The 15,016-nt window shown below is 37.3% G+C and overlaps 1 protein-coding gene across 2 annotated transcripts in view; it reads right to left on the reverse strand.

Moving 5' to 3' along the window:
- Positions 1-454: 454 nt before the first annotated feature.
- The window catches only part of RMDN2 (regulator of microtubule dynamics 2), a 41,733-nt gene continuing 27,171 nt past the window's right edge, over positions 455-15,016 (reverse strand). For both annotated transcript variants that reach the window (XM_042810498.1, XM_042810487.1), the window contains exons 8-11: positions 13,955-14,053; positions 12,116-12,169; positions 11,948-12,028; positions 455-1,560 (exon numbers count right to left, since the gene is read on the reverse strand). In XM_042810498.1, coding sequence (XP_042666432.1) covers positions 1,507-1,560; positions 11,948-12,028; positions 12,116-12,169; positions 13,955-14,053 — 288 coding nt within the window. In that variant the 3' untranslated portion in view covers positions 455-1,506. The remainder of the gene's footprint in view (positions 1,561-11,947; positions 12,029-12,115; positions 12,170-13,954; positions 14,054-15,016) is intronic.

Raw genomic sequence — 15,016 nt, forward strand, 5'->3', positions numbered from 1 at the left:
GTGACAACACAGAAACTTTCAGAATTGGTTCTGAGTTGCCACAGTAATTTTTCCATTTTGGAAAATGTAGTTTTAATTGAAATGTTTTTAAAAGGGTAGCCCTGTTTTAGGAAAACCTTGCAAAACCTCTGTGCTTCAGAAGGAGTCAAGGATTCAGGCTAAATTCAATACAATTCTGTACAGTTTGTCTTCCAGTCTACTGCACCTATTGCCCTCTGTTGTTAGAAGCTAGAGCTCACTCCATGAGCTATGAGATGCTTCAGTCATATGTATATACATATATTTCTCCACTCTCGCCCAGTCTTTAGATCTTTGTGGACATCACTATAAGGTAATGTCACTGTCCTAAGCTAACTGCCCAATTATTAGTTGTATATATTGAGGCCTTATCAGTCCTCCTTGTCTTAGCCATGAGATAGCCGATGTCATCTTACACATCAAAGAAGTCAAGGGATTGTGAAGTTGTCCTTATTCAATTTTATTTCCTTCATCTCCTTTAACAGAAATACTTCTTCCAGATATACTTCCCACATCTAGTCTAAGACTCTGAATTGAAAGCCAATGAAAGCTGGTCTTTATTTTTCTTCACAGTTGAGTGAATTCTGGATCAGTCCATTTGTGAACAAAATTATCTGCTTGCCTGCTACATTTTATTGAAAACACTGTTGTCCTACATGCTCAAAGTATGTATTTTTATGTACAGTTTGAGTTATACAGGTGGCATGAGGTTAATGGCAGTCACACGCTAAACGAGATCTTCAGGGAATATACTAACACCACCACACTTGGCATCTGTTCAAACAGAAAGATCCAGGATTCACAAACATGGTGGAGATCTTTTAATAAAGCCATTAAATATCACAGCTGTGATAGATTCATCTAAAACACTAAATTTCACCAGTCTGATTTTTAATATTGTACCCATTGATATTACAAATAAAATATAGCTTTAATATTTAATTCGTAAAGTTTTCACGTATCTATGTAAAACCAGCAGAAGTTTTAAAGTAAAAAGAGTTTTGTGGAAGCAACACCTTTCTCTTTAGAAAGATCCTAATTATTTAACAGTAGGATGTAAACATTCATGATTTCCTTTCATACATACCTGTGTATATATTAATTGATATAAATATAATTTACTATAGAAATATTTTTGCTTTTGATTTTGCTGCACACAGTTTTATGCTGGCATCACATATTAGTTGATTAATCTTTCAGAGTCAGATTTATGCATTTTGCATTCTAATCCCCATTATGTCCATTGCCAGCAGTGGACTCATTGTTCAGAGAATTGAACTCACGGTGTCAGCAATCTAAAATTAATCTTCAGTATAGAATTATAAATAATCAATCAAAAATGAACGCGTCATTTTCATGACATAATTGCCACATGCTTCCCATCGACTGAGGCCATTCCCATCGACTCAGCTGGAATTCACCTGCTGCACACAATCACTACAGACTCTCAGCTTTATCACAGCATGAAGAGTTAAAAAGTGCGCAGTATCACATCTTCAGTGTGAGAAGTAAATCCTCTAAGTCCTTCTGGGCCTCTTTGTCCTGAAAGAAATAGACAATCATGCATCAACTTAGATAGGATAAATCCCTTGATTTGCTAAGACGTGCCTATCCACATTTCTTTACTAACAACAGACACAACACACAACTGTAATAGCCACAGAATGTACAAGACAGCACAGAAAGTTAATTTATCAGTGATTGCAAAAATAAAGCATGGAGTGAAAACAAGAGCCAGATGGCAGCCCTCCCTTTACAGCTCTGTTAAAGCACTTAAATGTTAGCCACATATAGCCTTCCGAGCAGACCAGTGAGCTTTCAGCTTAGGCCATAACTTTTATTGGTATGCCTTGCCCTACGCTTTGCATAAGCTTGCAAATCGATTATGTGCAGTTAATCCAAGGATACTTCTGCAATACCTGGAAAGGATTTGTTATCCCGTTAACAAACAAAAACAGAAAAAAGGTAAGTTTGATTAACACAGACTAAGATAGTGGTTTCAGCATACAGCCATACGTACCAGTAGTAACCACTACAGAGTCAGAAACATCCATACCATGGTTGCTGGACTCTCTCTATGCTACAGGCTCACAGCAGAGTGGAGCCAGATAGTGAGCAAGAGGCGAGTAACCTGCTAAGATCAGAGCCAGTTCTTTATTATAGATCCTAGGACCGAAGGCAGTGGCTCCTTTTAGGCTGATGCTCGTGTGTACTGTTTGCGCCGTGCATTAAACCATGCCCAGACCAACAAACCCTTTCAAGGTTGGCCAGTGACACACATTTTGGCTATTTCCATATAAAACCAGTGAGGAAAGAGGTACACGTAGAACAAAAAACTGCACTGTTCTATTTATTTTTGAAATGCTTCCTGAATATAATCCACTCGTCTTGCTTGCTGCTGCAAAACTTGCAAAATGCATTTTGGTTTAAATACACAGTTCTAAAAAGTCAGCACCTCATACCCACAGTCTGTGGTGGTAAAGGTCTAACCACCCAATACTCACACTTGTGCATTTAGTAATGCAGAGTCAAAAGCACATGCACATCACCAAGTTTGTGCAAGTATTCCTAATGACAGAGACCAGTACTTCTTTCCCAGATAATGCCACAGGCAATTCTGAAAGAAAATACTGCACACAGACAGTGAAATAATCACTGAATTTCAGGATCACTTCATTATCTAATCAACCAAGAAGTTGGAACAAAATATAGGACATTTTAAAATACGTGTTACGGGTGAAGAAATTCCTGCTTCTCTTTATTTTGGTTAGTTGTCCATAATGTCATGAAGGAACAGAGAAGAATATTGAGATGATAGAAACCATATGCCAGACATGTCAAACTACATTATATTATTGGTCTGGATTAAGGCATTAATACATTAGCTGGATGCTTCTCTTGGAGTCACTGCCTTGCTCCCACTGGCAACAACAGGCTAAACTATCTGCCTAATCATTTATCAGAGGCCTCAGAAGGCACACACTGCAAAGCCAGTACACTCTTGCCAAAATACTCTAACAGAAGGAAATGTCACACTGAATTCAGCACCCCTTAAATTCCATGTCATTACAGGCTGCCTGGAGCACCAACCCATGGCTTTCATTACAAATTGAGAAACTCACATTCTGCACCAATACGTTGATTAATTCAGAGAAGATACACTCATTTCTGTACTGACCATAGTCAGCTTGTGAAAATTATTCTGAGCTCCATTAAGCAACAAAGTAAAAATATTGTCCCACGCTCTTAAAAAAAGATAAAGGTTTTGTTGTACCTGGTCCTTCTCTTTTTACGCTTTTCTAAGCCAAAAATAATAAAGATGTAGTTTTTTTGTATCCGGATAGTGCTCAGCATTTCATGAGTTTATAGATTTATTTACTCACTTTGAACGATGATTAATAAAAAATAGATGTCTCCAATCAATTGTGTATAATCATCTCCTCCTTACAAGCAAAGGACAGCATTGGGCTAGGAGGAGCTTTAGTGAGTTGCAAGGTACAAAAACCATTGGGCAACCTTTCCTGAATCTTCCTCAAGGCTTAGGAAAAAGAATAAAACAAAACTACGATTGTTCTAAGAACTGGTTGGAAAAGAAACTGCAAACGTGCAAAATTTTATACCTCTGGGTTGCCAGTTCTAAGCAAGACTGTATCAGACACAGGAATTATTGTTAGAAACTATTTAACAGAATGTGCTAATTGAGCCAGTGGCTTCCAGTCGATAATAATAACCCGAATGGTAAAAACATTTTAAACATCAGTAATGACATTAAAAAAACAAAGCTCAGAATAGTCAGTGAAGAGAACTATTATATCACACTTGGATTGGGTCCTTCTAGACCAAGAGTTGTGTTACATAGAAAAAAAGAGAATCCCAGAACACTGTTCTTTGTGCCAGTCTCTGTCTTAGGGATGAAAACTTCAGACTTTACAGTTAATTGGAACAAAGTCCTAAGTTCTATATCTGGACAGCATTTCTCCTCACTGATTTCTGGATCTGCAGCTTTCTAAAAACAGTCAGGTTTTATTTATTTATTTTTATTTTAAAGACAGCCAGGTTTGAACTCCCTCTAGAGTGCAGTAGGGAGACGAAGAGGTGCAAGTCATACGAGGAATGCAACCTGTTTGCATCAGTCCCATTTCTCACCCCGACGCTTAGTTCAGTGCTCACCGAAGAAAGCCATTTTCAACCTCTACTGTCAAGGTTTACATTTATTATACACTTTTTATATCATTTTCAGAGTTGAAGACAAGGTAAAATGTACTGCAAACTGCTACACAAGTTAGAGAATCAGTGAGTGTATTTCTCCTATTCCTACTTACTTGCCTTTCTTTCCTGTTTCATCATTCACGGAGGGTATGCACAGGAAAAAAGATCTGGGAGGCCAGAGGCAAAAAAAGGGAAGAGAGGGAGTTGAAAACACAAGCAAGACAGAAGAAATGACTGTTGGGAAAAAGGGAATGCTGGCCTAACTGGACATAGTCCACATTTCTACAATTAATTTCTGCTAAAAGAAATTACCAATAAGCATAGACACAGATATATACCTATAAATAAGCATATAAAAATTAAATAGCAATTAGACATGGGAGAGAAATATGATGATTTTACCTTCCATCTCAGCTAATTATTCCCTTATGTGCTGAACACTCTCAACCCAGGCACAACACATGTGTGCACTTGTTGACAATGTCCCAACTGTCAACAGAGAACAGATACATCCCCATGACCACAGCCAAAATGGTAACTTCAGCCAACTACAACATAACTGTGCGCAAACAGTGCCAAATCCCAAGCTGACATGCATCCTGTAGGGTTTCACTGAAGTCAGTGTGGCTGCATGGTATATTAAATGAGCCTGACTGGGAGGGTGGTCCAGAGCTGTACTTTGATAAGTGGTAACAGCTACGAGGTGCTGAGAGCCACTTCTGCATTTGGGTACAGCTGCATCATTCCTTCACAGCTCCAGGAGAAATCCTGGATTGTAAAAGAAAAGGCTTCCAAACATGCACAAGGATTGTTAGAATCGTAACTCTTGGGGACAATATAAATCGTATAAAGATATATGCTATCCATTCTCAATTTCTTGACAGAGTCTCACAAATTGTTACTGTAGTAGCTGTTAACTAGCACACAACAGTACAACTCTGTTTTCCCCTTAAATATTTCAATAAACCAATGCAATCATCCACTTACAGTTTTCTGTGTGACTGCTGTATGCCCCAAGTCAGAGCACTTTATGTTCTTTTATATATTTAGTATCTTCCTCTGGGGATGAACCATAACTTCTCAGGGCCTTTCAAATCAAGGTAAGCACAGCCCTAAAATATGAGGCTAATGATAATTCAACACGCTCTGATTATACTTCAAAGCAGACAGAAGAACACCCTTTCACACCCAGTTGACTGGGAAGGAATAGTTTAGCTAGTTCTAGGATTGCTGCTGAAAAGTTATTCAAAATTGAAATATGCCATTTTGTAAATGATGGCTGTGTAAAATTTTTATCCACCAGCAGACACTTTTCTGACTGAAAAGCCCAAGTTGCACCCAAATTCTGGTTTCCTTTCATTACTGTAGTCAACATGGAGCGTTTGGTCTCCAAGACATCCCCCTTTTCTCTCCAGCTGCTGCCCCACTACTGTGGGACCTACAGCCCTTTCAGAAGGACGCCTGTTGAAGCTCTCTCTCCACCCTCTCTATTGGCTCTGAGACAATGTATTTCAAACACCTGGAAGCTTGATTTCCTTTGGCCACTTTTCAAAAACAGAAAACAAACTGCACACCTCTTCACCTTGTAATGCTCTGCGAATCCGCCTCCATGAATCCTTCTCCCTCTCTCTCCCAGCATGCCCACAGGAGACACGCTCCGTGTGTTGAGGACCTGGCTGTCCATCAGCTGCTGCACTGACAATGCTGCTAAAACCGTGCTGTCTTCCACAGCATTTTGTCACAGATACTGCCTTATAAACTAGTCAATTTAATAACAAACACAGTAAGTTCAGGACAGACTTCATCCTTACCTGTGAAATTACTGCACTTTTAAAAAGAATAAGCAGACAATGCAAACAATTCTTTTGACAAGAACTTCAAAAAGATGCAGACTGAAAATCAGTCTGATCACTAAGAGAAACATTGACAGCATCCTCCAAAGTGCAAAATAATTAAAAATAAAGTAGGTCTCTGCTTTTTTTATGTTGACCTTTTACAGTTGCCTCATTTTTAGCACCATTTTACAGTCTAATATGTGATCTCCTACAATGAGTTTCTAAAAGGCCTATTCCCTGAGCTTGAAGCACACATATTCAGCATAAACAGAACCACAAATTAAGAAATAGTTTTCAATTTATTTATGTATTTTTATCTGTGCAATTTTCAGCAAAATATATATTCACAAAAGCCTTTAATTTGGGGCTGCTGGTAGCTGTCAGGAAGTTCTTGTTCAATGCCAGAAATAGTATTAGCAGGAAAACAATAGTCTAGCATTCAAATACAAAGGTTTCCACTGTTTTGTAAATGAAATGTTATGGACTTCTGAACAAAAAAAAAAAGTACAAAAAATCTAAAGAAACAAGTATCTTCTGAGAATGATAATGTTCTGCATTGAACAATACGTGTCATTTGGCATATCTTTGAACAGAGGAAAAATCAGAAAGGTGCAGAGAAAAGGAGATTCTTCATTTCATGAAAAAAACCGTTTGTGTGATGTGACACATAGTTTAAATAGGTAGTTTTTTCAAAATAAATCATAATCTGTACCTTTCATTCTAAAGCAGAAGCAGATCTCACTCCCCAAAACCTTACTCAAAAGTACAGATCAGAGCAGAACTCAAATGAGTTCTATTGGAAATATCACAGCAGTATCTGCCACACGGGGTCAATCAGTGGTGGCTGGCTGAAATGGGCATTTCTTGGTAAATCTTTTTGGAAAATTCAAGATATACAAGAGGTCTGTTGAGGCAGGAAGTGGAAGATGCTGAAGTTCATGCTCTGCCCTCTCTTCCACCCTTTTTAAACTCCCACTCTTTTCAACTCTTTATCAACATAATTCAAAACATAACTTAATGAGCTGGGAGGTTAACCACAATAATTCATGATAATCATGAAACTCTTACAGGCATTATTTCTCCTCAGTAGCTGCCCTCTTGTTTAGAACTTCAGCCACTGTTCTTGCACATTATTACATCTACCTCCACCTCCTGCTCTCCTCCACATGGGTTTTTCTTGCTTTCTGAATGTCATTGTTGCTGAAAGCAATTTTGCCATCCATTACAATTCCTTCCATGCTTCAGCGTTAAGAAAAAAATGTCATAATGAAGAGTTTCTGTCATATATAAATCTCTTTCTTGTCACTGCCAACTCTGAATCGCCTTCATTGGGAAAGAGGGATTCTTTTTTAAATGAAGATTTTTTTAAAATCACTGATTTGTTTATAAAGTAAATTCTCAGCTTCAGGAAAATAATCTGTATTTTAAGTACAACTTTTCAGTAACTCTCAGTGCAAATACAGTTGCTCTGCACTTTCTGCTTTTCTGTTTTCAGCTCTTCCAAAATTAAATTTCTTGTAACGTAACTGATGCATTGCAGATTCATTAAAAAAAAAAAAGAAAGTAGTTGGAGACACAAGAACTTTGAGATTTTAGTGAAGCGATCCCTTCTTTTTCTCTTTCTCTGCCAGGCTTAGGTTAATACCTTTGTGACAAGCTTACTGATCCTAAAAGCACACAGGGTTTATTCCCACCTTCACGCTCACTTCCAGACATAAGAAAAAATAATTTCTTTACTTTTATACTTCATAATTCTACATGTATACATAATTTTTTCTACAAGTTCCTCCCTTGAAAGTGCCAAGCAATTTTTGTCATAAAAAAGAAATTGATGTCATCTACATATCTAGCTCTGACACATCATCTTATAAGTAAAGCAAAAACCAATATGTATTTGATCAAGCATACACATCTACACACTCATTTCATCTTTCTGAATGAAAGACAAAGGTTCATGTTTTCAAATTTGAATTATATTTTCTCCCCAAATTCAAAAAAGGCGTTTTTTTCAACACTGTAGTCCACCACATCTGGTTTCAACAGCCCTTTATGTAGCCACACTCAACACGGCTCTGAATGCTTTACAAATAATGAGTTTCAGTAAGGGTACTGCAAGTTCAACGAGATAAACAGAGCAGCTGTTATCCACTTTGTAATAACTCACAGCAGCCCTAAGCATTAGGATCTCTTTTCATGAAGGGGTGAATGTTTCCCAGGACCTTGGGTTATCCACCTGGACAGCAACCAGAGAAAAGCAGGACAATTTAATGTCCCCATGCACCTCCAGCCGTGTAGTACCACTCCACAGTACAACAGTATTTATGGCCAAGGAAGAACCACACAATTCATCAGAGGTTTCTGTTTAGAGTACAGAGGATAGAGAGAAAGGTCTACAATATAGCACTGTAACACAAGTTTCATTTTCCAGATCTAATTTGCACTAAATCTACTGTATTCCCTTTCAAAAGAAAAGAAAATAATAATAATCCATGGAACGATTGGTTGAAAATGTGCCAAATTGACTATGAAAAATAAAAAGAAAACAAAACCACATTTATACTAGGATTTATAGGAATCATTAGTTTGGAAGCCCATCTAACCCTTGAATTAAAACAATATTCTCTAAGTGGCAGAACAGACACTCACAGAAGGGATATTTGGATGTGATACAACACTCAAGACAAAACTCATCTCACTTAACTTGAAATGCTACATGGAATGAATTCTAGACAAAGTGTCAAAGAAGTACCCTGAGTCAGACCGGCTGAGAATTTGACTTCAGGGTCAAAATGAGTGATGGGCTATTTTACTGATGCTGAGTACCTCTAGTTTCCACTGAAGTCAACAGAAATTGGGGATGCTCAGAAGAACTAACAAATTAAACCATTATCTACTACTACTTTTTCATAGTTATGCTGCAGGGTGATTTGTTATCATGAAATACTACACATTTCCTCAATGTGGCACCTTTCCAGCAAGTTTGTCTCATGGTCTACAACTGTTTTTATGCCTTTATACATATGCATGTTTCTCAGCAGAAGCCAACATTTAGAAACAATAAAAGAATTTCCCTGCCTGAAGAAAGAAAGGTTTAAAACTCCACATGAGGAACTATGATTACACTTAGGAATGATGAGTTTCACATGACTGTGACAACATCCTATACTGCTGACAACCATGAGATCCTGTGCTGTGGCTAACTGAAAGAAATCCTCAGACTGCTGCTGAGCTGTTTTCTATTTTAGCCTGTGAATCCTAGCTTTTACAGGGCTGCAGTCAATTCAATTTCTTCAGTCCCTCCCTTAAACAAACCTGACTAAATATTATTCACACATAGAGCTCTAAGCCTGAACCATTTCAGTTCCAACACATTTCCCCCAAAATTAGTAAGAATTTTTCTCTAGCACCATAACAAAAATAAGACGCAATATTCTAATTCAGATGGGACTTGAGGTAACAGCTAGCAACAGAGGTTGTGCTCAAGATCTCCATTTTATCATAATTACTTTCAGAATGAGGTTGGTGTTACCTTGTGCTTACTGAGTTAGGGGAAAGAAAAAAAGATTTACACACTATTGCTCCAGTGTTTTGTATTCCTGAACTTTATACCTAAATCTAATTCAAAACACACTGCAAGTGAAATGAGCCAAAGCAGATAAATCTGTGATATGTGAAGAACTAGTCTAAAAAGAAGAGGACATGTCTTACCATCTTCTTCAGATTCTTCAGACAAAAGATTTTTGTGATGCACTTGCTGTTTTTCCTTCAGTTTACAAACCAATATAATTCTAGTTTCATCACCACTCTGCTTGCCAGAATACACACACAAACACACACACACACACACAGACACACACACACACACAAACACACACACACACAAACACACACACACACAGACACACACACACACACACAAACACACACACACACAGACACACACACACACACAAACACACACACACGCCTTGCATCACTCCCATATTCCTGCTCTCAGGATCTGCTGGCACTTTCAAAACATGCTGAGGCATTCCTTTGAGAAGAGTCTAACTCCCTGCCCCAAGATGGCCTAGGATGCACTGAACTCTGAAGAATGCACTGAGCTCACCTTTAGAATGATGACACTGGCCTTTACAGGCAGAACTCACCCCGCATTAGCAATGCAGTCAAGGCGTATCACATATGTATCTTAGACATGTCTGCACACGCAGTCTCTCTCTGCCTTTCTCTTTTTCCACTGAGTGTATGGGGAGCCTCAGCAACTACCTGTGACTTGACACCAAAATTTTCTCCAGCCATTTTTGTGAAAGACAAATCTCACACTAGATTATTTCTACACTTTTTCAAGGAGTCTCTATGAATGTTGAATGACTTTTAATTCACTAAACACACGTAGCCTTCTGCACACCAGAAATTTATGTGAGACAATGCTTTTTTGCAATTTTATTGGCGAGCTCTGAGCTCATTGCAATAAGACCTGTGTGTAGGAGGTTGAATACAGAATAAATAAATAAATAAATAAAATCAGGAGAAAAGCCAAAGCAGACATACATAAAACAGGCTGAATCCAAGCAATTTCAGTTCCATGCCTATACCATTTGTGCTATGTTTTATGTAGCATTAAAGTACAAAAAACCCCATCAGAATGTATAGGAGTCTTTCCATCATTTCTTCAAAACAGGCAACCTGAAGGTACATTTCAACAATAAGTAAAGAATAAAGCAGTGTTAAGATATTATGTCATATCTGTGTTAGGACGTACTAAAAGAACACTGAAAAGAAGCACTGAACTTCAGCAATGATTGCTTAATTTATGATTGACACACATTCTAATTTGGACTAAACATAAAGGCCACACAGAAGCAGCTGCTGGTAAGGCATGCAGTGGTCTTTCTTCTGAGTGAGAACTTCTGACATAAACATGTTAGTGCTCCCCATTCAGCATTAGTTGTCAATCAAATTACAAAGCTATGAATGGTCTTTTTCCTCAACTTCAAAGAATTAAATGGGATAAGGCCAATTAGTCTCTGGAATCACCTCCCTCCTCTTCTCTACCACATCTGCTGTGCTCAAAGGGGTTCCCTTAGGCTGACAAAGCTCAAGTTTGAACTTGTCATGCTTTAGGATGGTAGGATGTTTTCAGTCATAGGCCAGTAATTATGGAACTTGCTTTTACATGAGGTGAGATAGCAAGAGTGAACCTTCTTGCCATGACTTGGCTTACATTTGAGAAATTAGATCACTTAAAAATTTCACAAATATCTATAGAAAACTCACACATCTGAGTACTAAAATACTCTAACGGGTCTAAAACTGAATCTAACTATGTGTTAGGATAAAATACACTGTATCAGATGCAACTGAATGAAACGTGTCTCTGTAACCACATTGTAGTTGAAGACAAAGACAAGCTTGAACCAGTTAATCCACCTCTGTAACAGCTAGCAACAGGCAGCGCCCTGGAGGCCTCAGCAGGGATCACAAAATAGAGATTCTCAGGCAGGAGTAGAACAAGAACTTGAGACAAAAATCCCAAGTACTTTCAATTGAGAAAAAATAGGTCTGAGACAAAATTCAGAACATCGATGCGCACAATTGCTTATCTTAAGATAGTCCAATGAAAACGGACTGAATTACAAAGAGTGCAATTTAATTTCTGACAGCCTCTGGCACAAACCTAGCTCCTGGCAATTGCTCAAAGTTTTGTTTTTGTTTTTTATGCAGTGGACATAAACAAATGCAATAAGCCAACCTAAGTGGAGGAAAAAGGAAGATCCCACATTTAGATTAAAAAAAGAAAAAGTGCAACATTACATTATTACTGACAAAGGGAGCTAAAGCAGACAATGGTCATAAGAGAACAAGTTATCAGTCTCAGTACCCACCTCATTAGTAACTGGGAGAACTGACAGTGCAGATTCACAGTACTTCAGTGCATTGGTTTTCTGGCCAAGATCTTTATAGCACTGAGAAGAAAAAACATTTTGTTTCCAATCATATCACTGTAAGAATATGGAGTCTAGAAATCATTATTCTTAAAAGAACTTGGTTACCTTTGCCAAATACACATAATTGCATTTGGAATATCCTGGATGCATTTCTTCTGCCTAAAGGAGAAAAAAACAGGAAACTAAACATAAAGACAAACCAAACGTCATGTGAGGAGATTTACCTGTCCATATATCATTTTCGACAACACAATAAGCTTCCTAAAACAGACTGAATCATCCTTACTGCGTGCACCACAATGTTTGGCACTTTCAATAAGAAAACAAATAAACAACATGAAAACAAACAAACAAACAAGAAAACAAACTCTAAATCAGGCACGTAAGTTGCTGACATCAAATACACTGAAATGTTCCATACCTCCTGGCTTCCTCACTCACCACCTGCTTAGAACAGATACCACCTCATTCTATAGAACATCTATTGGATTCCTTCACTCCCACAAAAGGCTGGAAAACATTTCTCTTTCTAAATCATTAGCATTTTTTTCCTCATCAAAGAAATATGCAACCAACCATTTGCATGCTGAGTAATGGATACTGAACTGTATTTGTCCATGTGATAACTGTTTCTCTTTCACGTATTCGTATTTTCCAGCTATGGGTTCACCCTTCTTTTCAGATTATTATCTTCTGAAAAAATTCAGGTATTGTGAAAAATTCAAGATCATCTTCCCTTTAAAACATGCCATGGATGTAAAACTTTGATTGATGAGTACAAATATTACCAGTTATTTACTATTCAAGAAACAATGTTAATAGACAAATAGCTTTTGGGAAAGAAAAATTACATCAGTGAAACATACCATAGCTGCAGTTCTTGAACCAAAGCAATGCTGCTGTCACTACAACTGTAGTCAATTAAATAATTGAATAATTGAATAATTGAAAAAGATACAATTGTCTTTCAGAAAGCAATTTAATTTTTGTTAACTTAAAATCACAGCTACTCTGCAGCTCCCTACAAAGTGCCCTGAACCTGAAGTGAATATTTCAAATTATTTCTATAATCTTTGGATTTTAACCCTGCAGATAAGACCTATACACTGGGAAGATGGCAATGTATTATATTCTCTAAAATTCAGAAAGCATTCAACCTTTAACCAGACTAAGAACACAAAAAATAAGTAGTTTTGGTAGTGAGAAAAAATATGCTTGTCCAATTCCTTTGGGAAACTATCTGAAAGGAATTGTAACGCTGGAAGTTTACGCTTTGAATTCAGCCAAGTGAAAAACTTGTATTTTTCAGTGCTAGAAGTTGAAATTATTTCTATAAAAGACACTGAAAGACAGCTTGATTTTTTATTATTATTACTATTATTTTTTTTGCATGCTGTTTTCTCTAGTAACTGCACACTCAAGTAGAACATCCAGGAACAAAGACTTATGTGACAGAGCCTTCTTTTCTACTGCACTGTAAAGATCTTTCCTCAGCATCAATTTCACCTCCAGAAACAAGAAAGGCTTCTACTGAAACGTGAAGAGTTTCAGATAAGAAAAATGGAACTGTCACAGTGTCAAAGTTTTCCTTGCCTATGTCAACCTTCTTGCAGAAGTGGTCAAATAACCATCACAATTATACATACATCACTATTCCATATAATACATAACTAATCTGTATTTATTTCACTTTAAATTCACTAACTACTGACATGGCAAGTCCCTGAATATTTCTGCAGAATAAACGAAGAAAAGAAAGGTGCAACTCATTCATCTCCAAACTATTTTTAAAATAGAGAAGAGCAAACCATTTTACTGTAGAGCTTTGTGGTATTTAGGAGATCCCTGGATTTACAGCTACAGACTCTCTCTACAAAATCTCTTCAACAGACTTCTTGATTACAGATAACTGCTGGTAAACGGAAAACCATGGGTAGGACTTACCTTAAGAAAATTCTGCAGTGCTTCATCTACTGTTGAAGTTGGTGGAGTACCAAAGAGAGCAGTAGCTACTTTCTTTTCAAGCCAAGACAATTGAGATACCTATAATAAAAATATGTATATATAAAAATCAAAAGTCTTTAGGATTGCTTCTCTGTTTTGGAGGAAATATTTCACTGTACTGCTATACTACTTATGAAACTTATTTTGAAAAAACAAAACAAAACAAGACGAATCCACAACACAAAGGAATGTTTTTTGCTGTCAGTTTTCCAACTCAAAGAACAGTCTTTACAATGTTACATTCCACTAAGTGGGAAAAGTACACATTAAAAAAATACACTACAAAACACCAACATTACTGATATGAGAGTCTTCCAGTATATCAAGTTAACATACAGTTTGTTATCGTAAGACCTTGTCTTTTCTAAGGCTAAAAGACTTCAAGCCTGTTAAGTTTTTAAGTTAAATTTTTAAGTTTTTAATGATAGACAGCTTAATGCTGTAATGCACATGTGGACTGCTTTTCAATGTTATGAAAAGAAAGCTGCTGCTACAGTCAAACTGTCACTGCTTTGGGCCCCTGTAAAACAAATCCATTTACTACACTGAAGCTGGTCACAATCACTGTTAAGAAAGTGGTTTCATTTTCTCTCTTCAGATTTGAAAAATAACACTTGTCAAAGACCTCTTTCAAGAAAGACAGGCAGCAATGAAAAGCCTTTGGAGAACTGGCACATTGACACACAACGTACATGACTTATTCCCTTAGGTATATTGACATCTGACAGAAACTGCTGTGGTTGCTGCCATAAAGTACTTGCCTCCACCACCTAACCCAGAGAAACACACTCCACATTGCTAATGAAGGATGGAGCTAAGAAGAAGTTTAATGTAAGACTGGATCCTATTCAAGTGGAGAAGTCAAGCCACCCTCATTTGGCCACATCTACGCCTGCAAAATGAAGTCAGAACTTCATTCTTCATTCCCATCAATACTTGAAACAAAGAATTGATTGCTCCAATCACTAAGTATAGTTGAGTTAAAAATAACAAAACCAACAA

The sequence above is a fragment of the Centrocercus urophasianus genome, unplaced genomic scaffold (genome assembly GCF_019232065.1).
Source record: "Centrocercus urophasianus isolate 14NV4802_14NV808 unplaced genomic scaffold, USGS_Curo_1.0 seq_10, whole genome shotgun sequence".
Taxonomy (NCBI): Eukaryota; Metazoa; Chordata; class Aves; order Galliformes; family Phasianidae; genus Centrocercus; species Centrocercus urophasianus.